The 23097-nt window shown below is 52.3% G+C and overlaps 10 protein-coding genes and 2 non-coding genes across 12 annotated transcripts; 7 read left to right on the top strand and 5 right to left on the bottom strand.

The window, feature by feature from the left end:
- Positions 1 to 84: 84 nt before the first annotated feature.
- Positions 85 to 3797, top strand: BO88DRAFT_403731 (putative kinesin family protein (KinA)). The gene is made up of 5 exons (XM_025706435.1): positions 85 to 406; positions 474 to 511; positions 588 to 682; positions 755 to 3177; positions 3243 to 3797. Exons 1-5 carry the CDS (start codon positions 402 to 404, stop codon positions 3469 to 3471), a joined length of 2790 nt encoding a protein of 929 aa, XP_025564578.1. The 5' UTR covers positions 85 to 401; the 3' UTR covers positions 3472 to 3797.
- Positions 3798 to 4720: 923 nt separating this feature from the next.
- BO88DRAFT_337279 (MGT family glycosyltransferase) lies at positions 4721 to 6153 on the top strand (the record flags this gene model as incomplete). The annotated part of the gene is made up of 2 exons (XM_025702936.1): positions 4721 to 5876; positions 5942 to 6153. 2 exons carry the CDS (start codon positions 4721 to 4723, stop codon positions 6151 to 6153), a joined length of 1368 nt encoding a protein of 455 aa, XP_025564577.1.
- A 132-nt stretch (positions 6154 to 6285) lies between these two features.
- On the top strand, positions 6286 to 6414 carry BO88DRAFT_t101. The gene has a single exon. It is a non-coding gene; the product is annotated as a tRNA-Leu (tRNA).
- Positions 6415 to 6857: 443 nt separating this feature from the next.
- On the bottom strand, positions 6858 to 8557 carry BO88DRAFT_403729 (kinase domain-containing protein). Its single transcript, XM_025706434.1, has 5 exons — positions 8275 to 8557; positions 7877 to 8220; positions 7499 to 7812; positions 7201 to 7441; positions 6858 to 7119 (listed from the first exon to the last, which is right to left on the bottom strand). The coding sequence occupies exons 1-5, from the start codon at positions 8523 to 8525 to the stop codon at positions 6932 to 6934; spliced, it is 1338 nt and encodes a 445-aa protein (XP_025564576.1). The 5' UTR covers positions 8526 to 8557; the 3' UTR covers positions 6858 to 6931.
- A 372-nt stretch (positions 8558 to 8929) lies between these two features.
- On the top strand, positions 8930 to 10809 carry BO88DRAFT_442840 (putative AMP-binding enzyme; the record flags this gene model as incomplete). Its single annotated transcript, XM_025709980.1, has 4 exons — positions 8930 to 9299; positions 9356 to 9620; positions 9676 to 9812; positions 9874 to 10809. The coding sequence occupies exons 1-4, from the start codon at positions 8979 to 8981 to the stop codon at positions 10807 to 10809; spliced, it is 1659 nt and encodes a 552-aa protein (XP_025564575.1). The 5' UTR covers positions 8930 to 8978.
- Positions 10810 to 11140: 331 nt separating this feature from the next.
- Positions 11141 to 13387, bottom strand: BO88DRAFT_403728 (uncharacterized protein). Its single transcript, XM_025706433.1, has 2 exons — positions 13033 to 13387; positions 11141 to 12661 (listed from the first exon to the last, which is right to left on the bottom strand). The coding sequence occupies exons 1-2, from the start codon at positions 13138 to 13140 to the stop codon at positions 11204 to 11206; spliced, it is 1566 nt and encodes a 521-aa protein (XP_025564574.1). The 5' UTR covers positions 13141 to 13387; the 3' UTR covers positions 11141 to 11203.
- Positions 13388 to 13436: 49 nt separating this feature from the next.
- Positions 13437 to 14048, top strand: BO88DRAFT_413781 (uncharacterized protein; the record flags this gene model as incomplete). The annotated part of the gene is made up of 1 exon (XM_025708146.1): positions 13437 to 14048. One exon carries the CDS (start codon positions 13437 to 13439, stop codon positions 14046 to 14048), a length of 612 nt encoding a protein of 203 aa, XP_025564573.1.
- Positions 14049 to 15049: 1001 nt separating this feature from the next.
- BO88DRAFT_255860 (EF-hand domain-containing protein) lies at positions 15050 to 16477 on the bottom strand. The gene is made up of 4 exons (XM_025702247.1): positions 16341 to 16477; positions 15983 to 16068; positions 15589 to 15884; positions 15050 to 15513 (listed from the first exon to the last, which is right to left on the bottom strand). Exons 1-4 carry the CDS (start codon positions 16349 to 16351, stop codon positions 15334 to 15336), a joined length of 573 nt encoding a protein of 190 aa, XP_025564572.1. The 5' UTR covers positions 16352 to 16477; the 3' UTR covers positions 15050 to 15333.
- A 431-nt stretch (positions 16478 to 16908) lies between these two features.
- BO88DRAFT_403725 (transmembrane 9 family protein) lies at positions 16909 to 19704 on the bottom strand. The gene is made up of 5 exons (XM_025706432.1): positions 19564 to 19704; positions 18357 to 19472; positions 17970 to 18307; positions 17486 to 17921; positions 16909 to 17430 (listed from the first exon to the last, which is right to left on the bottom strand). Exons 2-5 carry the CDS (start codon positions 19459 to 19461, stop codon positions 17363 to 17365), a joined length of 1947 nt encoding a protein of 648 aa, XP_025564571.1. The 5' UTR covers positions 19462 to 19472; positions 19564 to 19704; the 3' UTR covers positions 16909 to 17362.
- A 142-nt stretch (positions 19705 to 19846) lies between these two features.
- Positions 19847 to 21386, top strand: lcp5 (small subunit rRNA maturation protein LCP5). The gene has a single exon (XM_025706431.1). The coding sequence runs from the start codon at positions 19880 to 19882 to the stop codon at positions 21044 to 21046; it is 1167 nt and encodes a 388-aa protein (XP_025564570.1). The 5' UTR covers positions 19847 to 19879; the 3' UTR covers positions 21047 to 21386.
- Positions 21387 to 21455: 69 nt separating this feature from the next.
- On the top strand, positions 21456 to 22429 carry BO88DRAFT_403722 (uncharacterized protein). Its single transcript, XM_025706430.1, has 3 exons — positions 21456 to 21556; positions 21643 to 21855; positions 21928 to 22429. The coding sequence occupies exons 1-3, from the start codon at positions 21544 to 21546 to the stop codon at positions 22278 to 22280; spliced, it is 579 nt and encodes a 192-aa protein (XP_025564569.1). The 5' UTR covers positions 21456 to 21543; the 3' UTR covers positions 22281 to 22429.
- A 527-nt stretch (positions 22430 to 22956) lies between these two features.
- Positions 22957 to 23030, bottom strand: BO88DRAFT_t97. Its single transcript has one exon. It is a non-coding gene; the product is annotated as a tRNA-Ile (tRNA).
- Between the last annotated feature and the right edge of the window lie 67 nt (positions 23031 to 23097).

Genomic DNA, 23097 nt, shown 5'->3' with positions numbered 1-23097 from the left:
TGCCTGCCTACTTCGAGAGTTCCCATAACAATGCTGCATACCTAACCTCACACTCACCACCTTAGGCAGGGAAGACCCGTCCAAGACCACGTCACAACCCACTTTCGTTGTCGATTGATGGGTGCTGGGGCCCTTTTTTACTTATTGCCCGATCTCTCTAAATTCTTGGGGCTTGCCGATAGCGCATTTATTGCACACGTTCGTTTCGGTCTAGTGCACGTGGACCCCTGACCCAAACAACACCGCCCACCGACCCTGGCCCTCCAAAGCAGACTCGCCTCATTGTTGATCTGAACGACGTCCCTCCCCTCACTCAATCCCCTCCTCTCGGGGCTTTCTTTCCTTCTTGTCCTCTTTCGTCTTCATCGGTTTTTTTTCTCTCTGTTCGGGTCAGACTGAACATGGCGTGAGTATCTCGTTGCTTCACCGCTTGACCGTGGGAGCGGTTAGGACTGATTTGTTTCGCTTGACAGGTCATCTGGCCCCAACGGCTCGAACAACACCATTAAGGGTGCGCATCAACTCCCCGCCGCGTCGTATACTTTTTTGAGTTTGGTGGTGATCCAAGACTGACGGTTCGCACACAGTGGTTGCGAGGTTCCGACCGCAAAACAAGGTTGAGTTGTCCTCTGGAGGAGAGCCGATTGTCGAATTCGAAAATGAGCAATCATGTTACGTTAATGTGAGCTTTTCCCTTGACGGGCGGGGTCATGGCATGGGAGGCAAGTTCGCCTAGTGAGCTAACTCAGGTCAGGCCCGGGATGGCTCTGGAGCCTTCACCTTCGACCGCGTATTTCCTATGGACTCGAAACAAACAGATATCTTCGACTTCTCGATTCGGCCCACCGTCGACGATATTCTGAATGGATATAATGGAACGGTCTTCGCTTACGGTCAGACGGGTGCGGGAAAGTCGTACACCATGATGGGTTCGGATATCGACGATGATATGGGCAAGGGTATCATTCCCCGCATTGTCGAGCAGATCTTCGCCAGCATCCTCACGAGCCCCAGCAACATCGAGTACACCGTCCGCGTGAGTTATATGGAAATCTACATGGAACGAATTCGAGATCTGCTGGTGCCGCACAACGATAACCTTCCCGTTCACGAGGAGAAATCGAGAGGTGTCTATGTCAAGGGTCTTCTGGAGGTGTACGTCTCAAGTGTCCAGGAGGTCTATGAAGTCATGCGACGTGGTGGTACAGCAAGAGCGGTTGCGGCGACAAACATGAACCAGGAATCCTCTCGGTCCCACTCCATCTTCGTCATCACTGTTACACAGAAGAACCTGGAAACCGGCTCCGCGAAGAGCGGACAGCTGTTCTTGGTCGATCTGGCAGGTAGTGAGAAGGTTGGAAAGACGGGCGCTAGTGGTCAGACGCTCGAAGAAGCAAAGAAGATCAACAAGAGTTTGAGTGCTCTTGGTATGGTCATCAACGCGCTGACGGACGGCAAATCCACGCATATCCCATACCGTGACTCCAAGCTCACTCGTATTCTGCAAGAGAGTTTGGGAGGTAACTCGAGAACGACCTTGATTATCAACTGCTCTCCCAGCAGCTACAACGATGCGGAAACCATCTCCACCCTGCGTTTCGGTGTGCGCGCCAAGGCAATCAAGAACAAGGCGAAGGTCAACGCCGAATTGAGCCCTTCGGAACTGAAGGCGCTTCTGCGCAAGGCCCAAAGTCAGATGACGAATTTCGAAACATACATTTCACAACTCGAGTCTGAAGTACACGTGTGGCGCAGTGGCGAGGCCGTTCCCAAGGATCGTTGGACCCCCGCCAGAGGGGATGCTGTGAGCGCCGCGAAGGCCGAGGCTCGTGCGCCACGGCCCGGCACGCCCTCCCGTTTCCAGGACACGCCTCGATCCGAGACTCCTCGTCCTGAGTCGAGGCTTGGCGACCGCTCTAGCACACCTAGCCTTGTTCTCGAGAAGGACGAGAGAGAGGAGTTCCTTAGACGCGAGAATGAGCTCCAGGACCAGATCGCGGAGAAGGAGTCGCACATTGCGAACGTCGAAAGAGGTCTCCGTGAGGCACGGGAGGAGTTGAGGAGCATGAAGGAGAACTCGGCCCGCTCAGGCAAAGACAACGATAAGTTGACTACCGAGGTTAATGAGCTTCGTATGCAGTTGGAGAAGGTGTCCTACGAAAGCAAGGAGGCCGCCATCACTATGGACAGCCTCCGCGAGGCTAACTCCGAGTTGACTACCGAGTTGGACGACGTTAAGCAGCAGCTTCTCGACGTCCGGATGAAGGCCAAGGAGACCAGCGCTGCACTGGACGAGAAGGAGAAGAAGAAGGCCGAAAAGATGGCGAAGATGATGGCCGGGTTCGACTTGGGCGGTGACGTGTTCTCCGATAACGAACGCAAGCTTCAGGACTTGATTCAGCGGGTCGATTCCTTGCACAAGGTCAGCGAAGCCGGCGAGACGATTGCGCCTGACGACCTTATGGAGCTGCGGGCGAGTCTCCTGGAGACTCAAGGGTTCATCCGTCAAGCCGAGCTCACGATGAACGACCGGGGAGATTTCAATGAGCTGCAGGACAGCCGTAGAGCAGAAGTTGAGCAGAAGCTGGCGAATCTCGAGCGGGACTATGAGAACCTTCTGGAGCGGAACCTGGGCGAGGGCGATGTGGAGGAAATCCGGGAGCGGTTGGAGAAGGTGTACGTGACCCGGAAGGAGGCCGAGATGCAGGCAGTCACGGACCTTAGGAACGAGATTGCACGCAAGGATGATGAGCTGGATAAGCTGCGGCAGTCCCTTGCAGACTCTCAGTCCCGGGTCTCGACCAACGGCGCCGCCGGCAAGAACCTGCAGCAGCAGATTGCCGACTTCGATGCCATGAAGAAGTCGCTCATGCGCGACCTCCAGAACCGCTGCGAGCGCGTTGTGGAGCTTGAGATCTCGCTGGACGATGCTCGGGAGCAGTATAACAACGTTCTCCGCTCGTCGAACAACCGGGCTCAGCAGAAGAAGATGGCGTTCCTGGAACGCAACCTGGAGCAGCTGACTCATGTGCAGCGGCAGCTGGTAGAACAGAACAGCAGCCTGAAGAAGGAGGTTGCTATTGCGGAGAGGAAGCTCATTGCCCGGAACGAGCGGATTGCGAGCTTGGAGAGCCTGCTCCAGGAGAGCCAGGAGAAACTCACCCAAGCGAATCACCGGTACGACCCTCTCCACTCTTTTGATCAAACTACGAAAGCGGGTTGCTGACTAGATGATGATACAGATTTGAAGCCCAACTCACTGCGGTCAAAGAGCGACTCGAAGCTGCGAAGCAGGGCTCTACGAGGGGTCTTCCAAGTATGGATGGCAGCGGCGGTTTCAGTTTTGGCGGCTCGAGAATCGCAAAGCCGCTCCGAGGCGGCGGCGGAGGGAACGAGAGCAGTGCTCCAGTTGCAGGAGTCCAGTCGCAGGAGACTGGGAAGCGTACCAGCTGGTTTTTCGATCGACGATGATCCACGATTTCTCTTTTGCTGTCTCTTTTACCCATTCTCCGAAAATATTTGAAGCCTTGTTGACATGTCGATATCCTCGCGTACGGTCATTGACATGACGTTGGATGAACGCGTTCTATATTTTATTTCATGATTGTTTCTTTATTTTTTATCCCTTCTTTCCTCCCCTCGTTTTGAGATCTGGCACATTCGGAGTCCCCAGCCTATGTTACGAGAGGCCTATGGTTCTCACCGATACCCTTGTACATGACAGATAGAAGTGTTCACGGCCGCAGTAGTTGATTGCGACAGTGGGTGGATGATAGAAATGACACGTTAGATTATGGAATGGTGTACCGTAGCTACTTTCTCATCTAGGGCTATGTTATCTGGTTCAAGTTCACACTTTTGCTGGTTCCGTGCTTGCAAACAGACCAGATCCCAACTTTCCACGTGATGACATGCATGATGGAGATGATCCCTTCCAAGATATTTTTCACCGCCACAAAATCTTATAGGCATTCCATGCCCGTCTGATTACCTACTGTGGTATGTGAGTAATAAGCTTGTGCTAGTGTTCTGGGCCTGGGCCATAGAGCAGTGAAGTTAAGAGTCATTCCTTCGAACGGACTGGAGGACCCCAGTCAGGTGATATTGCCATCGCTTGATTCCCCTACTTTCGCTCCTCCCTTCCTCCGGCTAAGCTCTACAATGGAGTCATGTCAGAGCCATCGAAAGCTTATCCCCTTGCCCGTCCATGTGCGTGTGGTTCGCTCACAGGAATGTCAACATGTCCTCCCTTGATACAGGATTCAGCAGCCCAATGAGCCTGTGCGCATGCGCCGCTCATGGGGAATGCGCTTAGGACAACAGAGACCACCTGCTCACACACTGACAGCTTCCTTTTCACTCTTTTGAGGGTCCGCATACCTCTTACACGGGATTCAATGCTTCGCCTTTCTATCGAAAAATGGACTGGCAGTGCTTATTGGCCGATACACCCCACACCAGACGAGATTGAGAGATCGATCGTGCATCCTGACAACACATACATCAGATCCACGCACTAGTTGCATTGCGGCTGGCTGAAGGTCTCTTGAAGGAGTATTAAAGGAGACCCTTGCAATAGGATGCGACATTTCCACACCAAGACCGCTACGCTGTAATTATCTCCACGCCAAACCCGCGAAACAGCCATTTTAGCCACATAGTGCTTCGGGAAAGGCCGGCAGGTTCCTACGCCGTATATTCCGGAACCCAATCCAGAACCATGACCATCAATAGCAAAGCAACGGCAACCGAGGATCCCTCCTCGAAGCCACTTATTGTCATTGCCTGCGCAACAATAACGGGGCATACGCTCCCATTACTGCCTCACGCCAACGAGCTGACCGAACAAGGCTTCGATGTCTCCTTCATTGGTGGTCCAGAGTTCGAAACCCTCATCCGCAAAACCGGCGCCACCTTCTACCCAATACAACATTTATACTCCCAGGAGAGCCTAGACTACCTGGACTCAATTCCTGATCGCAGCGCCCGCATTATCTGGGGTCTAAGGACATGTTTTATCGACTTGACCGCATCCAGAATGAAGTCACTACAAACCGTTCTGGAAACTCTCCGCGAAAAGCACCCAAATCGCGAGGTCGTTCTCATCCAAGAGCTCGGCTACATGGGAACTTGGCCATACCTTCTCGGTGCACCTCCACCCAAAGGTTACAAGCAATTTCCCAAGACCCTTACATTCACCACCACACCGTTGCTTGTTACAAGTGTCGACACAGCACCGTTTGGGAGCGGTTTAGCTCCCGACTCCAGCGACGACGGCCGAGCCCGCAACGCTGCGATGTACGCCGCCGAGAAAGTTATCCGCGATGAGCTAGTTGACCATAGCAACAGCGTGTATGCATCGCTTGGAGCAACCATGAAAGTAGACCAGTGGTTATTCGACCTGTGGAGCACTCATACCATCCTCCTGCAGCCCTGTTCCCCAAGCTTGGAGTACCCGCGCAGCGACCTTTCACCGAAGGTCCGGTTCATTGGCGGCACACCATGCAGGAAAATCGACCTATCCACACCCCTGCCTGAATGGTGGGGTGAGTTGGAGACGAACAGGCACGCAGCAAACCCGAAGAAAGTCGTCTTCGTTACGCAGGGTACTGTCAAAACCCATTATAAGAACTTAGTCATTCCTACCATACAGGCGTTTGCCAAGCGACCAGATGTCATGGTCATCGGCGTGCTGGGAGTGAAAGGCGCAGTATTGGACGAGGAGCACAAGATACCCGACAACGCCAAAGTCATTGATTACCTCTCATATGATGCGGTGCTTCCGTACGTTGATGTCTTTGTGACAAATGGCGGGTATGGCAGCTTTATGCATGGCGTGATGAACGGAGTGCCCATGGTGTTAGCCGGGACAGTTCGTAAGTATCCTCATCCTCCTCTTCGAGACACACCAAGTCTCTAACCATTATATCTACTTCTATAGAAGACAAAGGCGAAGTATGCATGCGCGGAGAATGGGCCGGAATTGGAATCAATCTGCGAACCGATGCCCCCAGCCCAGAGACCATCCGCGAGAGTGTAGAACGGATATTAAGCGACCCTAAATACAAAGCTCGCTCGGTAGTGATTCAGCGGGAGAACGAGGAACTGGATAGTGTTAGCTCACTACAGCGGTATATTCTCGAAGACGAGTAACCACATTCAAAGTCCAAGATATTGTACGCTTACCACAAAAAAATCAATCCAAAGTTGTACTTAGGCAGATGCCAAGAAATAATCCCCCCCAAATAAGTGAGCACCAATCGCAACCGACCACCGAAAACAAAGGGCAAGATGGCCGAGTTGGTCCAAGGCGTCAGGTTTAGGTCCACCTAAATAAATCAGCTTGTTTGAGATAAAACAATAAAGCTTCCTGATCATCTTTCGATGGCGTGGGTTCGAATCCCACTCTTGTCATTTTCATCCACTTCCTCCTCTAATTTTTTTCTTTTTGATTTTTGTTGGGTTTTAATCACCTGCTGTTGCATCTAGTGTTTGTTCATTTGGTTTGAGGTTCTGATGTTGGTACTATGTTGATGAATGGAATTACAGACTCGCTTTGGTTTTCTATTGTATGCGGTGAGTAAGTTACTTAGTGTCATCCGGTGAGGCAGGTATGTACTTGTGGTTTGGTTGGTGTACGATTCTATAATGTCTATCACTATATAGTCGTTTTATGGGTACTGGTTGTTTGCTTCTTGAGGTAGTAAGCAATAAGGATAGGACTATCAATCGCCAATATTAGAAGTATTGTGTGCCTTATTTGAATTCTATGAGTGTAGTTTGGATTCTATACTATGGAAAATAGAGCTGAGATTTCTATCCTATATACACCATATTTTACACATGAACAGGCAGAGCGGAGAGGGGTATCATCTACTACGTATCGTACAAAAACAGCCTATACCTTCACTTACGTCTTACACTCTTTGACTCAAATCACGATTTCGCTCAACCATGGATCCTCAGCCAACTCCTTGGCTGTCTTCCGGTCCTCAGGTAGCCATTGCAAGATAGTCCTTGCGAAGGCCAGAAATTCGTCTTTCTCTGTGCCCTTGAGACATGTTACTGTGTCTTCGAGGGTCTGGTTCTCTGGGATGAGGTGCTTGTGTAGGAATTCACCTATATGCCGTAGTGGTGGTTTTTGTGAGTATAGTATATATACCGGACAATAAAAAGTAGGTCGGGTTGGTATCAGCTCACCATTATCATCAAAGAAAGGCCCACCGAACCACTCTGCAGGCGAGTTGCAGAGCTTTCCGTCTGGTTTTCGTAAGCCAATACCGAACGTTCGGTTGAGTCCTTCTTTCTCCCGGGCTACCATTTCCTGAGGTGGCGGGCCGAGAAGGGCTATCATCTGCGCGAGATGAGCGGCTGGGGTGCTTCTTAGGCTTGAGTCGCGGGCGTTAGAGAAGAGAATCTTGTCTTCGATCAGTTCCCACATCTATATTCAATACATTATTAGTATGTAGTAGTTCGGTTGTTCGGGTGGGTGGGATACCATTACTCCTAGGTTCCATATGTCGGCGCTGTATGACCAGCCCGCGCCGAGGAGTACCTCGGGTGCGCGGTAGCAATCCGGTTGGATTGGCCAGGTGTTTGTGACGTTGTCGAGTTGGAATTGAGAGGATCCAAAGTCAGACAGAATCGGGAGGAATTCAAGGGATTTGGGGCGGCCGAAGTTGTTGTGGCAGAGATAAATGGTATAGTCGCCGATTGTCTTTTGGGACATAGGTTTTGATGGTTGGGACTGGGCAAAGCTGTGTAGAACTGAAGGGTCTTCGATAGTTATGAGGATGTTGGCCGCTTTTATATCTATGTGCTTGTAAATCATGAGGATGCTGCTGGATATACAGTGGGGTTTATGAATGGTACTAGCCGGTATGGATGATCTTGCATTCGGAGTGCAAGTAGTCGAGTCCTATCAGGAGGAATTTCATGTAGGCTTTAAAGATGTCAAGAGGAAATGTGTCGTTGATGAACCGGCCTTGTAGAAGTGTCAAGGGCTCTCGCAGTGGCTCGTAGGCCAGACAAATGTGTGTCCCATTGGGGCTTTTCTCTTCGAAAGAATCAATGAAGGTTCTTTGAAAAGAGTGGCCTAGGTGTTTGGGATTGGCGTCGCGGATGCACTTTTCCATATTGAGTTCGTGGCTTTCGTGGCCTTCCGCGTAGTTGCAAGTCCCGATTTTCAATGTCAGGTAGCGTTCTGGTAGCCATTTCCATCTAGTACAGACCGGACATTAGCGCTGTGGAGATGAGAAGGGGCTGGCGGCATACTGTTGGAGATCGCGGACAAGCCAGACGGTGGAGCTCGTTCCCCAGCCAAGCTTGGTCAGAGCTTCATAGCGATCATTGAAAATGTATCCTGGTTTAACGGGGAAATAGGCACTGGGCTTGAAGCCGGGAACCTTCTCCTCTTCGATCTTGGGTTCGGGAGGAAGCTCCAGGCCGGTGCCATGGAACGAAGTGCGGGACTTGCGCCCCAATGCTGACCAGGCACGAAGTGATTGGGCGAGTCGCTTAGCCATGTTCTACTTACCTCACCGTAGTGGAGGTAGATCGCGAGGGGAGTTGCATGAAGGTCGCGTTGGAAGGTGAAAGGAGGAGCTGTCAACGCGCATCCCTGCATGGCTTAGATAAGCCTGTCATACAATGGATTCGGTCTGACTCCCTTTTTCTCACGCTCTCTTCATTCAAGTTGATGACGATGACACGGATGATTGTTGAACAGACCTGCCGGAGTCTCAGCTTTTTTTGTCTGGGCTGACATGCTAAAAGAGATGGATCGTGCCTTAGTGCTTACTAGATGTCCAAATGCGAGCACTAACCCCTGCTAGCGGAGCTTCATTCATCCATGAAGCTGCGGGGTGCTCAGGAATATAAAGCGCAGTCATGTCTCTAGGCTGCCAATTCTTTTCTTTCAACAGTATCTCACCAATTGTAGATAAGTATCACCAAAAGCTAATAACAGCACACACGCAATGGCATCTTCTTTCCAGTCCCCGTTCCCTCTCCCTGGAGTCGAGCACGGCCAGCGCATCCTCACATCCGTAATCGAAGCCAGAGCCAAAGCAGACAACACCCCAGCATGGGTCTCCGTACCGATCAATGATCAGGATCTGTCACAGGGCTTTCGCGACATCAGCTTCAAGGAGCTGAACAACGCGGCCAACCATGCAGCCCACTGGTTGAAGCAGAACCTGCCTCCGACGTCTGAGCCATTCCAATGTTTTGCCTATGCTGGACCTAAGGATCTTCGATACCAGATTCTGGCAGTGGCAGCGGCGAAGGTGCAGAAGGTGGTACGTATGACACTCACCTCAGATGTTCAGAGGAATTCATTCTGAGCATATCATAGATGGTCCTTCCCTCCCCACTAGTCACAGCCGAAGCGCAGCTGCACATCCTGGAGAAGAAAGGATGCACAGTCTACTTGAGACCATCGTCCATGGAAGCGCCTGTTGCAGAGATCCTAAAAGCAACTCCGCATGTCCAGACAATTACCGTGCCAGACATTGAAGCCTTCATGCAAGAGGCAGAAGCAGAGCCAGTCAATTACAGCAAGACATTCGAGGAAGGCAGAGCAGATCCATGGCTAGTATTCCACACATCAGGCACAACAGGTAACTCTCCCCCCTCCTCCCACTCACAATCAAGACAATAGACCAACCATCCCAGGAAACCCCAAACCAGTAACCTACACGCACGAAATGATGGCCGGAGCCGACATCGTCGCCTCACTCCCAGACATCGGCGAGACCCAAATCCACCACTACGCCCAGCGCCGCTGCTACACCCCACTCCCATCCCTCCACGTACGCCCCCATACCCCATCCCCCATTCACCCTCAACCCCTAATTCAACCCCAAACCACAGTTCGTAGGCATGGCCCTCTCCCTCTCGATGACAACCTTCATCCACATGACCGCCGTGATCGGCCCCCCAACCCCACCGACGCCCTCCACCATAATCTCCCTCCTCCGGCACGGCAACATCACCACAGCCATGTTCCCCCCGTCCCTAATCGACGCCCTCACCCTCACCCCAGAAGGTCTCTCCGCCCTCCGCTCCCTCCACTACATCCACTACGCCGGCGCCCCCTTATCCCGCAAAAGCGCCTCCCTGCTGCTCCCCCACGTCCCCGTAATCCCCGGAGTCGGCAGCACCGAATCCGGCGGCTACTTCACGGAACTGCACCCATACCAGAACGACGCATGGGACTACCTAACCTTCAACAAGCAGCACACAGGCATAGTATTCGAACCACGCGGCCACGACTCAACCACCGAATCCCAACTGCACGAACTCGTCTTCATCCGCTCTCCGACCTGCGCCCTCCAACCCATCTTCAAACTATACCCGGACCTCACACGTTTTGAAACGAAGGATCTATGGCAAGAACACCCGATCCACAAGGGCCTATGGAAGATTATCGGACGGGTCGATGACTACGTGTACTTGTCGCACGGAGACGGGGTTAATGCTGCGCTGTTGGAGCAGGAGATTGTGGCGCATCCGCAGGTCAAGAATGTGTTGATTGGGGGACATGGAAGGGATAGGCCGGTGTTGGTGGTTGAGGCTGTGGAGGGAGTGGATGTAGAGGATGAGGGGAAGAGGAGGGAGTTTGTGGAGTCGTTGAGGCCGTATATTGAAAAGGTTAATGGACGATGTCATGAGTGTGTAAGGTTGGGGTTGGAGAGGGTGGTTGTGGCGAGCAGGGAGAAGCCGTTTGAGTTGACGGGGAAGGGGAGTGTGGCGCGGTGGAGGACGTTGGAGTTGTATGAGGGGGAGATTGGGGCGGTTTGTGCGTAGGATTGTTTTACCAGTAGCTTGGTAGGGGGTGGTTGTTTGAGAAAAGGTAGACCTGAAAGATAATTGCCATGGATAGGCGGATATGTTCTCCGCTGATATAGATCAACAAGTAAATACAGATGGTAATATCCCTAGTGTTTGTTCTATATACAACCAACTCCTGAAAATCTGGCCAATGCAATCAATCATTCGTTTATTACAGTAGACCAACCCGTTACTTTTCGCATGTACACATCAATCCAATACCAGCAGAATCAAATATCATCTTCGCCAAACAAATCAATGGGTATCTATCCGTCAACCAAGCAGCCATCCCAAAACTCAATACAAGCCAGCCAAGACAGTCCAATTCACAACTCCAAACGCGCTATACATACATAAGTAACTATCATGATTAATCAACAATACGCACCCGCACGCCGTCCATTCCCATCGACGATGTCAATTGATCCATCCAGTCCGTCGTCGGACCCTGCTTATAGTCCGGGGTGATCAGTGACTCCACAACGAGCTGGGGAGATCCCGGCGAGCTAGACGGGGTCTGCGGGGAGCTATACTCCGACGCCGGACTGACCGCACTCTCCGGGGATGGCGGATTGGATAGTAGACGAGCTTCTTTCTGTGGGGTTTCACGCTGGCTCGGGTCCAGCATGATGACGAGGTAATTCAGGATGGTGAGTCCGGCGTGCACGCCCCGCGTGACATGCGCCGAATACCCCTCAAAGAAGAATTGTGGTAGTGGTCCGATGAAGCCGCGCGGCTGACTGTGGCCGGCACGGAGCATGGAGATGGACACGCCGAACTCGGTGTGGATACCGCGCAGGGTAGCGCGGGTAGCTTGTACGCTTTGCAGCAAGGGGGGTTCGAGCTTGGCCCGTTTGGTCAAGGGCAGGGAGAGTAGGTCGCGGACGCGTTTGACGTAACCGGGGATCTTTATTATTTCGCGCAGGCCCCGGTCGACGACGTCCGTATACAATGACGAATCGGGAAGCTTGGCGTTGTCGTCGGAGATCTGCTCGTTGAGGGATTGCCATTCAGGCTCCTCGAGAAAGCAGGCTTCGCCCTCAATGAGGGCAGCGGAGACAAGGATCGGTCGGTAGACGATGTACATGGCACGACCGAAGCCATAGAGATGGGCCTTGGGGCCGCGGAGTTTGAGAAGTGCGCGGATACCGTGGGCGTGGTGGATCCACGCCTCTGGGCCGGTGCAGTGGTGCTTTTCGAACACGGCGAGCACGATTGCGGTGGAGAGGGCTTCGTCGGATTTGGCAGTCGACTCGTCGGCAAGAAGGCCGGCGAGACCGCCGAGAGAGCGGGTGTAAAAGGAGCGCGCGACTTCATTGAGTTCAGGGATATCGTAGAGGGAGGCGGTATAAGACAGGGTGCAGGCACGGATGGCCCAGTCGAAGCACGAGTTCATGGCGCCACGTCGACGGTCGACATATTCGACCCAATTGACGGGCACGCGAGTTTCGGTGCATTTGAAGAAGCAAGGGAAGGCAGTGAGGACGTAATTGGTGAAGATCTGGGTTTGTTGAGCGGAGACCGCAGTGACGGTCAGAGACGGCGAGACGGATTCGTCCATTGACAGCGGCAGCGGGGCGAATCGCACGTCGCGCCCGCGGGCCGAACCTGGAGAAGGCGGGTCCCTCTCGCGGGGCGGGCGGGGGACAAGTTGCGACGACGCGGAGGAGGTTGAAGTAGAAGAAGTAGTGGAAGTAGTCGGTGAGATTGAAGTGCGATAACGTTGTTGGAGAGCAGGTACTTCGTTGCGAAATTTGAAGGTTCGGGTCTGACTTAGACAAGGGACATTGCGAGTTTTGCAGTGGTTACAGGGAGATTTGTTGTCACACTAAAAGAGAGCCAATGTTGACGGTTAGAATCTGACCTCACACACACACACACACAGGGGCGGACACCCGGAGAATTAAATGCAGCAACAGCAGAAGCCTGGTGGATACCGAGTGGTCCAGAAAGGAGTGTCGGCAGTTGACATTCGAGCAGGATTAGGGGGCAAAGCATGCAGCAACAGACAAAGAAGCAGCAGCCAACATCTGTGCAACACAGGGTTCAGGGGTCGAGCACAAGGAGAGGAATGGCGACTAGTAGACGCCAGGACGGGCGGCCCGATGCTTGGGGGAGGACAGCAAACAATGAATGAAGCCAACGACCAACACGGAACCATCAGTGATTCGATTATGATTCGTATCACTCACACACGCACCTGAAGATGGGCGTCAGCGCAGGCCCGACAACCGCGTGGCACTCGGACCATGCTGAAGATAGATCAACAGCCCCAGCCAGACCGGTGCGATCTGGCAGCCAAGGCATGGAGAAAATGTGAGGCAGGGACGCAGGGGGGGAAGAGGCGCGGGGGAGGGAGTGAGGGAGATCGAGCAACGTGAGAAAAGGGGGGGATGAAAGGAGGTAAGTGGAGGGAGAAAAGAGAGAAGATGAGATGAATACGAGTGATAGTAATGTGAGAATAAGAAGAGAGGGGAGTGGATGAGCGAGAGAAAGCGAGGGGTTGTGTGGGAGAGAAAGAGAGAAAGAGTAGGGAGAAAGGAACGGGGAGAAGGCAATAATTGGGAGGAGGAGGAGGAGAAGGGAAGGATGGCGTTGAATGAATGGATGGATTGATGGATGGTGGATTTGGAGGTGGAGCACGCATCGGCAGGGCTGGGCGAAAGAGTCTGGACTCACAATTGGTTGTGAGAAAAACATGGACCAGAGGGACGGCCTTCAACTCTCTCCAGGATTATTCCCAAGAAACTCCAGGATTGACGGATGGCCTCGAGTTTGTCCGGGTGATTCCAACTGATTGGCCCGCTGTCTGTCCGGATCGACACCGGAAGGCGATCCATCTCATCCTGTCTCTCTTTCTTTCTCACTTGACTGCTACTGTCCCAAGGAGGATCATTATACTGGTGTTACTCAACAGCTATTATACTACCACTACCCACAACCTGCAAAGTTTCCATCCATCCATCCATCCATCCATCACAAAGAAGAAGAAGAAGAAGAAGAAGAAGATTCTCCAACTCTCCCCCACACGAACCCTCCCATGTGCCATCCATCCAATCCACACAATATCCAAACCTTATACAAAGCAAGCAAAGCATAACCCGCATCCTAGCGATAAACTTCCCCCTCCCGACCGCACACAAGGAATAATTCAACAAACTCAGTTAAAATTCTATCCACGTCTAGATCCCAGCCCCAAAAAGTCCCGCGGTTAAAATCGGAAAAGCACACCCGTTCCTGACCGTCTTTATGATTGGCGGATAGTAGAACCAGGAAGTTTAAGTACTAATAACTCGCAGGAACAATAGAACAATGTTACTATAATCATTTATGTGGGATGATCATCATGACACAGACGTCGATAGGTGAGAGAACTAAAAAAGAAGAACGGAACAAAAAAAGAAAGAGCATCATGCACGGTGCCCAATGTAGTCCATCCGGTCCGTGATGCGTGATGATCGTGCAGATGAAAGAATTAATCCATCGTTCGTCACTGGATGATAAGGGAAAGGGGAAAGGTAAAAAAAGCAAACTAATCCTCACTAATGGGGGACAAATCCCGGTTCTCGGGAGGAGTCCGGCTTCTTTAAAATTAAAATGAACAAACTAGTATAATTACTTATTTTGAAGGTTATATGATTGATTTTTATACTTATTGCTTGTTTATTTTGGTTGCTTGCTGGCTGCCTACTAGTACTATGTATCACCGAATCAAATCCCGGGTGATGTGGATGCTTTTAGTTAGTTAGTAGTTTAGTTGTTACTCACTAGTACTAAGTAGTTGCTGGGAGCTACTGGTAAGAAGACGCGATTTGTAATCCTTGAATGAGTATAATAAATCAGATACAAATCCCGATCAACGCAAACCGCTATTCGATGGATGAGCTGTCTGTATCTGTCTATAGTCACCGCAATAGTAATATGTTGACACATGCGAGGTAGTAACGCCGCTACAAAAACAACCTGCCAGAAAATAATCAAAATGAACAGCTAAACGACTATGTACATACAAGCATTCATGAATATTTTCATCGGCCGGGATTTGACCTCCCTCTCACCTGTCTGTACATACCCGGGTGGTCTCCAACGGCCATAGTTCCGGCTCCAGCAAGAAGTAGAAATGTAGACGGACGATCAACCGGATGCCGCCATGAGCAGCCGTCCAACTACCGGCATTCCGTTAATGCCAAGGCGTGGCGGTGGATTCCAAGCTTGGGCGCATTTATCAAGTCAATACGAGCAGTAATGGGAATCCTGAAGAATGAGCAAACAACGAAAAAAGAAAAGAAAACAAGAAGCAGCCAAGTCACAAATATGGATGAAAAAGAAGCGAAACAGATAAAGCATGTCAACAGTTAGCGCCAATTCACCAGGAGGAGAGTTTCACCATCCAAGACATATCAAGGAAGCGCAGAAGCAACCATGGGCATAATGCGACCGGCCCGCCCAACTAGACAGCAGCAAGTGATAGTGTCGTTGTAGTCGTTGGCCGATCTATCCCTACACCAGCCCATCGTACAACGACAGCGCGCTGACAATGGTCTCGTCTCGCTTGCTGCCCTCCTTGAACTCCTCCATGTCGAGACTGCCGTTCTCATCCTTGTCCATCATGCGGAAGATCTTGCGCACCCGCTTCTCCGGCGTGTCCTCGTCTTCGGGCAATTTAACCATCGAGCCCACCTGTGGTGCAGAGAAGGGGGGTCAGCCGGCGTGGGGGCCAAAATATGGAACGGCGACTAGGCGCGCAGCACTTACCATCTTGTAGATCGCCTCAACGATCGCCAACATTTCGTCATACGTGATCTTGCCATCACCATCGATGTCATACAATTGGAAGGCCCAGTCCAGCTTGTCCTCCATCTTGCCGCGCGACGTGACCGACAAGGCGCAGATGAACTCTTTAAAATCGATCATGCCGCTGTTATCCGAGTCGAACACGCGGAATACATAATTTGCGAATGACGACGGGTCGCCAAAAGGGAAAAACTGCCGGTAAATTTTCTGGAATTCCTCCTTGGTGAGTGTCCCCGACGGACAGTCCTTCAAGAATCCTGCCCCGCAGCGATTCGTCAGCGGCTGCTTCTACAACGAGGAAAGGAAAATCGCCCGGGGAAACCGGTCGCAAACCCATGATATATCTGTCACACACCTTTATACCATTGTTGAAGTTCCTTCTTGTCGAAATGCGTGGCCTTTTGGAGTTCTTCCAGCTGGGAGGGGGACAACTTCGACTGTCTGAAAGACCGGTGAATAAATTAGTTTGATGCGGACAAGCGGGGCACACGAGGTCCGGGGTAGCAGGGGTAATTCTAAGGGATATAGTAGGGCGCCAGCGAGGAAAGATGGACAAGCATTAGACAACTCCCATCAGGATCTGTGATACTCGCAGCGCAGTCATTGTTGCTAGAGTGCGACCATCCATGGGTGTCCGTTGTCCTGCCCGAGGGGGTTCCCTTGTTGTTCCTGGCCAGACCCATGCGGAGCGATCGGAAAAGCGCAACACTTACGACTTGCCCATCTTCAGATCACACACACACTCCAAGCGCTCGGGTCGAATGTAGGATGAATTTGTAAGAAGAACGAAAATCGATGGGATCGATGTATCACGATGAGGACGCGCGATGAAACAGGGTCTCTCGGAAGGCGCGGGGTAGAGGAAAGTTTGGGTTGGATTGATAAGAGCGTGCGCTGCTTGGCCGAGGGGCAGAAGAAAGGGCGGTCGATCGGATTGAACCAGCACGGCTGACAAGGTAGGGTAGGTAGTATTGGAAATGGGAATGCTAGGTCGGAGGGGGAAAAGTGCAGATCAAAAGCTGAGACAGCGGGAAAATCGGAGAGGAAAGAAAGGCGTCGTGGCGATGGCAGGAGAAAGAGTCGGGGATGCTGGAACTGGAAGAGCCGCGGGTCCAGAACACGGCGGCTTGGCGGCTTCACTTTGTGACGAGGTTTGAAGCGTAAGCGGTTTGAGATCCACGGCTCCCACTCGCTCATCCACCAATTGTTCCCCTCCGCCTTCCCGTCCCCCTGCTTCTTCTACCTTCTTCTACGTCGGCCTAGAGCGGTCGAGGCTATCTGCTCCGATCTACTTTCACTCTTATTCCTGCATCCGTACTTATGCGCGGCCCGTATCGTACATTCAATCGTGCGCGTCCATCATTTCTAATCCTGCCAACGGGCGTCGCCTGCCGAACACCCGCGTCCAGTCTTTCCGACTTCTCTATGTACACATCATGACCATTACAAGCGCAAGGGAAGCAAAGAACCAAAAACCAACAGATGCGAATTTCAGACACAGCTATACAGGGGATATCCTAGCCCAGCACCATCCAGAACGAGTCGAAGCGAATTTTACGATGTATATATCGAAGAAAAGCACAGTTGCGTAAAGCGTCCTCGCGGTCACCGCGCGTGCTGTGTCGGTGCGGATTTCCCTCCTGCGATCACACCGGAGGAGAATTCGGTATTTCTGCGACTCCGGGGGCGGGCCGCGCCGCGACGAGCGATCGCTCAGGTCGGAATTTTGAACGGCTTAGTCGACCTTAATGGAGCCGTAGATACGCTGCACGAACGCCCAGCTGGCGAAAAATCCGATGGATCCTAGTCACAGGGTCAATGGAGTGAGTCTTTTCGGGAAGCTCGCAAAGGTCCTTACCAGTCAAGATGAAGACAATAAATCCGAGGAGAGCGGAGTAGCCGACATACAACACCGCGCCGGTGAAACCACCGAAGCTGACCCGGGTGATCCAGAACAGAATTGCGTTCAAGAAGACGTACCCGCCGGTCATTCCCGCGCCGGCAAACGCCCGCCAGTGCCACCGGTAGTTTTCGGCGCACAGCAAGAAGTACACCAGAAGCACGGTCGTGGCAGCAGATGTGATAACCATCAACCCGTAGCAGAGGAACAGGAAGCCAAACATGTAGTAGATCTTGTTCGTCCACAGCGAGGTCATAATGAAGTAGAGCTCCACGAAGATCGCTCCGAAGGGGAGGATACCGGTCAACAGCAGAGAGGGAACAGTACGCAGCGTACCCGTCATCGGAGGGACCTGACGGGGGATCTGGTTGGTCTTGGTGGGACCTTCAATAGCCTAGAAGCAATTAGCAACCGTCATGGAGAGTCGGAGTAGGCGACTTACACGTTGCTTGAATCCCAGCCAGCTTCCCGCAACACTTAGCGGCACGCTGATCACGAACCAGATCAGGACCAGGGCAAGCATAGTGCCAAAGGGCACGGCACCACTCGATCCCTTGGCCCAAACGAACAGGTTCAGAAGGAAGAACACGCCAAAGATGAGCGCGGGAACCAGCACTGGGGTCATGATAATGTTGCGTTTCCAGGCATCGCCGCCCAGCGATTTGTAGACTCGGGCCGATACGTAGCCGCCAATGAAGCCGAAAAGCGTATAGATCAGAAGGATTGCAGTGGCCAGGAAGCCACGGTTCGCGGGGGAGAGCAGACCAAAGAGTGCGAAAACTATAGCCATTAGCAAGAGGACTGTCTGATTTGCAAAGGATGTACCTACCAACAGTCACGCCCGTCATCATGAAAAGCTGAGCTCCGTTACCGACAAGCACACTCAGAAGCAGGGGGGACTTGGGGCACCGGAACACGTCTCCGTGCACCAACTTCCATCCGGAATCCTCCTGGATACCGTCTTCCACCGCCGCGGACGTGCTGTCGAAGTCGTCTAGATTGATCATGTCTAGACGGTTGTACCGGGCAATGTCCTTCTTCAGAGCCCTAACCAAGATCATGCTCACCATCGCGACCAGGAAGACCACGAACACAGCCGAGTTGATCAAGGAGAACCAATGAATCTTCGGGTCGTAGACATGAAGGTATTTGTCCCAACGAGTGGCCCATGCGGTGGGCGACTCACGCCAGTACACACTGTAAGTCCATGTAACCGCAGTCTCGCCCTCCTCGTTCAAGGTGATGCCGACACCGTCGCCATCGCACTGGGCGGTACCATCCTCCGAGACCATGGAGTTGCGCCGGGACTCCGGCTGCACGAGCACGCCAACAACACGGTACTTGTCCTGATTTCCATAGCCGACACGGTGATACTCGATGAGGATTTCGAAGTGGTTGTTCAAGACCGGCTGTCCCTCGTCGTTGATCGATCCCAGAGCGAACCCGGGGCTGTAAAACTTGGTCTGCGTCACGGCCTCCATGTTAATCTGCGCCCCAGGAAGCCCATCTACCAGCCAGTTGATGTTGTATCCTTGTTGAATCCGGCGGTTGACGAACTTGGCGCTGCGGGCATCAAACGAGGCCGGGCCGCAGACAGCCTTGCAGGTCTCGTTCTTGCCCATGTGCAGCTCGAACGGCGACGTCTGGATGCGGTCTCCAAACAGGATGCTTCCCAGCGACTCTCGAACATCCTTGGGACCTTCTTGGGGAGCACAAAAATGGAAGGCCGGGTGGTAGTAGTCATAGGAGAAGACGGAATGGAGCTGTTCATCCTGCTGCGCTAGGCCGGGCGTAAGATGGTTGACATAGAGTGGTACCGATTGACCTTCATCGTAGGATGTAGGCGCAACTCCGGGAAGATAGAAAGCGGCGGATAATGAAGGGGCAGTGAGGAGGAGGGCGGCGATGGGCGAGGATCGTTTGTTGAACCACATGGTGGGTATCTCTATTCCAGCGCGGTATTAGTTAGTTCTTGTCGGTCGCTGGCGGATGTCCCTGGGGTTCGGCTGGACCCAAGCTTCAAGTGGCATACATACAGGCTACAGTTTCCACGCCACAAGCGATTTTCAAGCTCGCATGGGTTGGGGGTGGTCCGGGTAGTAACCACCTACTTGAGATGGAGACCAGGAATTCTTAACGAGGAATTGAACCGAAACCGGGCTCTTCGCTGAGAGAAAGAACGCCTTGCCCGGATGCATTGAGGCCAGCTCGCGCACTTGGGCGCACGTGAACTTCGTATGTCTGACTAAGCTGATGCCTATCGACACGTGCCGATAAGCGGTCTCTAAAAATTTCCCTCTCGATCTCGGCGACGGACAACTCAACAGACAGTCAGAGACAGCACAGCACACAATGGCGGCGGCCCTATCCCAGTCAGAGCCTTCTGGCTCGCAGAATATCTCAGCCCTGCTTGAGACCCTCACCACGTGTCTCAACAGCACCGGATCATCGCTCCCCAAGACGAAGCGGGATGCGCCCTCAGATGTCTCAATCGAACCGCCGCAAGATGGCATCTCGCTACTTGACACCAAGTCCGATCTTCTCCTCTCCTACATGCAGAACCTCGTATTCTTGGTAATATTCCAGCTGAGGGGTCTCAAGTCATCTGCCGACAAGGACGCCGAAAAGAACGACTCGCTCCCGGACGATATCGTGAAGAAACTTGTTGAACTACGTGTCTATCTGGATCGCGGTGTCCGGCCTTTGGAAGGACGGCTGAAGTACCAGGTCGACAAGGTTATCAAGGCCGCAGAGGATGCGGAGCGGGCTGAGCGCGGAGCCACTGCCCCCAGGAAGAGCAAGAAGGCTAAGAAGTCCGCTCGCGACGAGGAGTCTGGCTCCGACGAAGGTAGCAGCGACAGCGAGGGAGACAGTGAGGAGGACGAGGAGGATGAGGATGAGGAGGAGGATATAGATGAGATGGCATTCCGGCCTAACGTATCTGCCTTCTCCAAGAAGGTCGAGCCTGAGGCCAAGCAGGATAAGGCGGCCGCGAGAGCTACAAGCGACGGCATCTACCGACCACCTCGCATCATGCCCACAGCCCTACCGACTACCGAAACCCGGGAGCGCAGGGAGCGCCCGCAACGCCGGTCCAATGTCATCGATGAGTTCGTCAGCGCCGAGATGTCATCCGCACCTATGGCCGAGCCCAGCATCGGAAGTACGATCGTACGCGGTGGACGACAGACGAAGTCTAAGAAGGATCGCGAGCGTGAGGCTGAGCGGACGAGATATGAAGAAACCAACTTCGTGCGTCTGGCGAAGGAGAGCAAGAAGGATCGGGCCAAACGTCTGCGTGCCGAGGGCCCGCGGGGCACCTTTGGTGGAGAGGAATGGCGTGGTCTTACCGAGGGAGCAGACCGGATCACGAAGCTCACCCGGAGAGCCCAGGGAAGCGGCTCAGCGTTGGATCGGAGTCGGAAGCGCAAGAACGAAGATGGACAGCGCGACGATGGGATGGGAGTGGGACAGATCTTCGAAAAGCGGCGCAAGAAGGTGGACAGCTGGAAGCGGTGATCGACTTGTATACATACTTTCCTCACTTTTACGATGCATCATTGATATTTCATTCTTCTCAGCGCTCTATACACACTGGATTGTTTGGACGTGAGCAACCTGGGCTGATCACTGAGCATAAAGTAGCCCGTCTGCACTGGATGCTTTGATAGCCAGAGTGATTTGCGATACCAGAAAAGTTAATTTCACTATCACATCTTTTCGCAGTGATGCAATTATTTATCTATTGTAGGAGCAGAACCTTACCAACAGGCACCAGGCACATTTCGCTGGTTGGCCGATCTTGAAACCAGAAAAGCAACCCGTCGCATCCGGCCTTTGCGACGCCCGCATCCATGACATCATCCCAACTCAGCTCAATAACTCTTCCCAGCTTTCCCCTCCAATTCCCTTCATGTGCCTTTATCTACTGTAAATATTTATGACAATAGCCTATCGACTCTCTCAATTCCATTATCCCATCCCTCAGAACCAAACCCGCCAAGAACAGTCACAAAATGGAAGACCCAGGTGAGTCCGTATCTCTCATCCACATGGCGCCGTACCTGTACCACCTCACCACCACCCAGTGAAACTAATCTAGGTAAATATCACAGCATCTGAAATTACCCCCATAATCCACCACCTCACGCAAGCTCCCCCAGATGACCAACAACGCACAATCCAGAAATACTTCACTCCCAGCGCAGCCTTCATCCACCCCTTCTGTCGCGTCTGGCCCTACCCGGGGAGTCGCTGGTTTATCGAGAGGATCTATCAATGGTACAAGATCATGTCGCCGCGAATTGAGCTGGAGGTGCATTCCGTAGGTGGGTGTTCTTATTTTATCGTCCTTTAACCCCTCTTATTAACGGGTAGCTAACAATTCGAATTCGACATAGCATACGACAAACCTAACCAAAAGCTCTACCTCCAAATGTCCCAGCTTTTCTCCATCTGGGCCATTCCCTTCCACCACGCCCATGTACATCTGACCACGGTCTTAGATCTCACTACGGATAGCGAAGATAATCGTACGCCGAGAACAGGGTCCGGCAAACGGTACTACATCAAGCAGCAGGAGGACTTTTACCAGACGTCAGAGTTTGTCAAGTTTGTGGCACCTTGGGGAGGGGGCTTGCTGGTCACTATTTGGCAGTTGCTGGCGACGGTGTTTTGTGTGTTTGGGGTGGTGCTGTTCTGGCCGGTGTTGTGGTTGGAGGAGAGGCGGTTGGTGGGTAATGGGAAGAAATGAGATGATATATGTGTGAAGTGGTAGGTAGGCTTGTATGGAGTGGTGGTGTATATACCCGGATATATGAGGATATGTGACATACAATAACTAATATTGGACTTCACGGGATGGTTTCCACACGTACAGTTCAGAAGACACGCTTCTGGAGGCAATTATATCACAGCTTTTAATGAAGGAATTTAGCTTCGTGCGTCTATGTCCCCTGTGGAAGGTCTTTAGAGCTGGATAACCAGGGCTCCATTCGACGGAGGTGTTCGTTCTTCGCTATCCATGGGACTCTTTTGGATTTGATCTACTAACCAGATTCAATTGACTGCGCAGTTATGGCTGGCTCGGTACCATTGGCAGTACTGCCGTGCCCAGAGAAGCATGACATGACGCTCTAGCCTACTACCGGCATCAGAATATAAAAAAGCCAAGACTGGAGTCAGATATATATTCTATCTACTGGGGTGTAGATGTTTTCCGTGGGCATACATACAATAATACACTATCTACCCAAGTATTCAACATACATGCCAGGATGTGGTCCGAATTACACAACGGATGCTGCAAAATCATGACGCTCAAGACCAACCAATTCGAGTGCAATTGGTTCAAAAAGAAATCAATCGCCCCTTCGGTCATCCGTTCTACTTACTCGTAGTAGCGATAGGACCGAGAAAGGACAAAAAGATGGTCCCAGAGGGGCTCGAACCCTCGACTTTGACGTTATTAGCGTCACGCTCTAACCAACTGAGCTATGGGACCCAGTTGATATCTACCCGCTTTGTTTTAGTAAACATGAACCAACTGTAAAGTCTGCGGCCTGTGCATA

Source organism: Aspergillus vadensis (genome assembly GCF_003184925.1).
Source record: "Aspergillus vadensis CBS 113365 unplaced genomic scaffold BO88scaffold_7, whole genome shotgun sequence".
NCBI lineage: Eukaryota > Fungi > Ascomycota > Eurotiomycetes > Eurotiales > Aspergillaceae > Aspergillus > Aspergillus vadensis.
This window is presented reverse-complemented; position numbering and strand designations above follow the sequence as displayed.

Coding starts and splice junctions, on each gene's coding strand:
- BO88DRAFT_403731 (XM_025706435.1), top strand. Junction 512..587: donor CTCGAACAACACCATTAAGG/GTGCGCATCAAC, acceptor GTTCGCACACAG/TGGTTGCGAGGTTCCGACCG. Junction 3,178..3,242: donor CTCACCCAAGCGAATCACCG/GTACGACCCTCT, acceptor ATGATGATACAG/ATTTGAAGCCCAACTCACTG.
- BO88DRAFT_403729 (XM_025706434.1), bottom strand. CDS start 8,525: ATGGCTAAGCGACTCGCCCAATCACTTCGTGCCTGGTCAGCATTGGGG. Junction 7,442..7,498: donor TATGGAACCTAGGAGTAATG/GTATCCCACCCA, acceptor TATTGAATATAG/ATGTGGGAACTGATCGAAGA. Junction 7,120..7,200: donor GCCTTTCTTTGATGATAATG/GTGAGCTGATAC, acceptor TACGGCATATAG/GTGAATTCCTACACAAGCAC.
- BO88DRAFT_403728 (XM_025706433.1), bottom strand. CDS start 13,140: ATGCCTTGGCTGCCAGATCGCACCGGTCTGGCTGGGGCTGTTGATCTA. Junction 12,662..13,032: donor CGCTGACGCCCATCTTCAGG/TGCGTGTGTGAG, acceptor GCTCTCTTTTAG/TGTGACAACAAATCTCCCTG.
- BO88DRAFT_255860 (XM_025702247.1), bottom strand. Junction 15,885..15,982: donor ACTTCAACAATGGTATAAAG/GTGTGTGACAGA, acceptor GCTGCGGGGCAG/GATTCTTGAAGGACTGTCCG. Junction 15,514..15,588: donor TTGAGGCGATCTACAAGATG/GTAAGTGCTGCG, acceptor TCTGCACCACAG/GTGGGCTCGATGGTTAAATT.
- BO88DRAFT_403725 (XM_025706432.1), bottom strand. CDS start 19,461: ATGTGGTTCAACAAACGATCCTCGCCCATCGCCGCCCTCCTCCTCACT. Junction 17,922..17,969: donor GGCTGGGATTCAAGCAACGT/GTAAGTCGCCTA, acceptor AATTGCTTCTAG/GCTATTGAAGGTCCCACCAA. Junction 17,431..17,485: donor TATTGTCTTCATCTTGACTG/GTAAGGACCTTT, acceptor CCCTGTGACTAG/GATCCATCGGATTTTTCGCC.
- lcp5 (XM_025706431.1), top strand. CDS start 19,880: ATGGCGGCGGCCCTATCCCAGTCAGAGCCTTCTGGCTCGCAGAATATC.
- BO88DRAFT_403722 (XM_025706430.1), top strand. Junction 21,856..21,927: donor GCTGGAGGTGCATTCCGTAG/GTGGGTGTTCTT, acceptor AATTCGACATAG/CATACGACAAACCTAACCAA.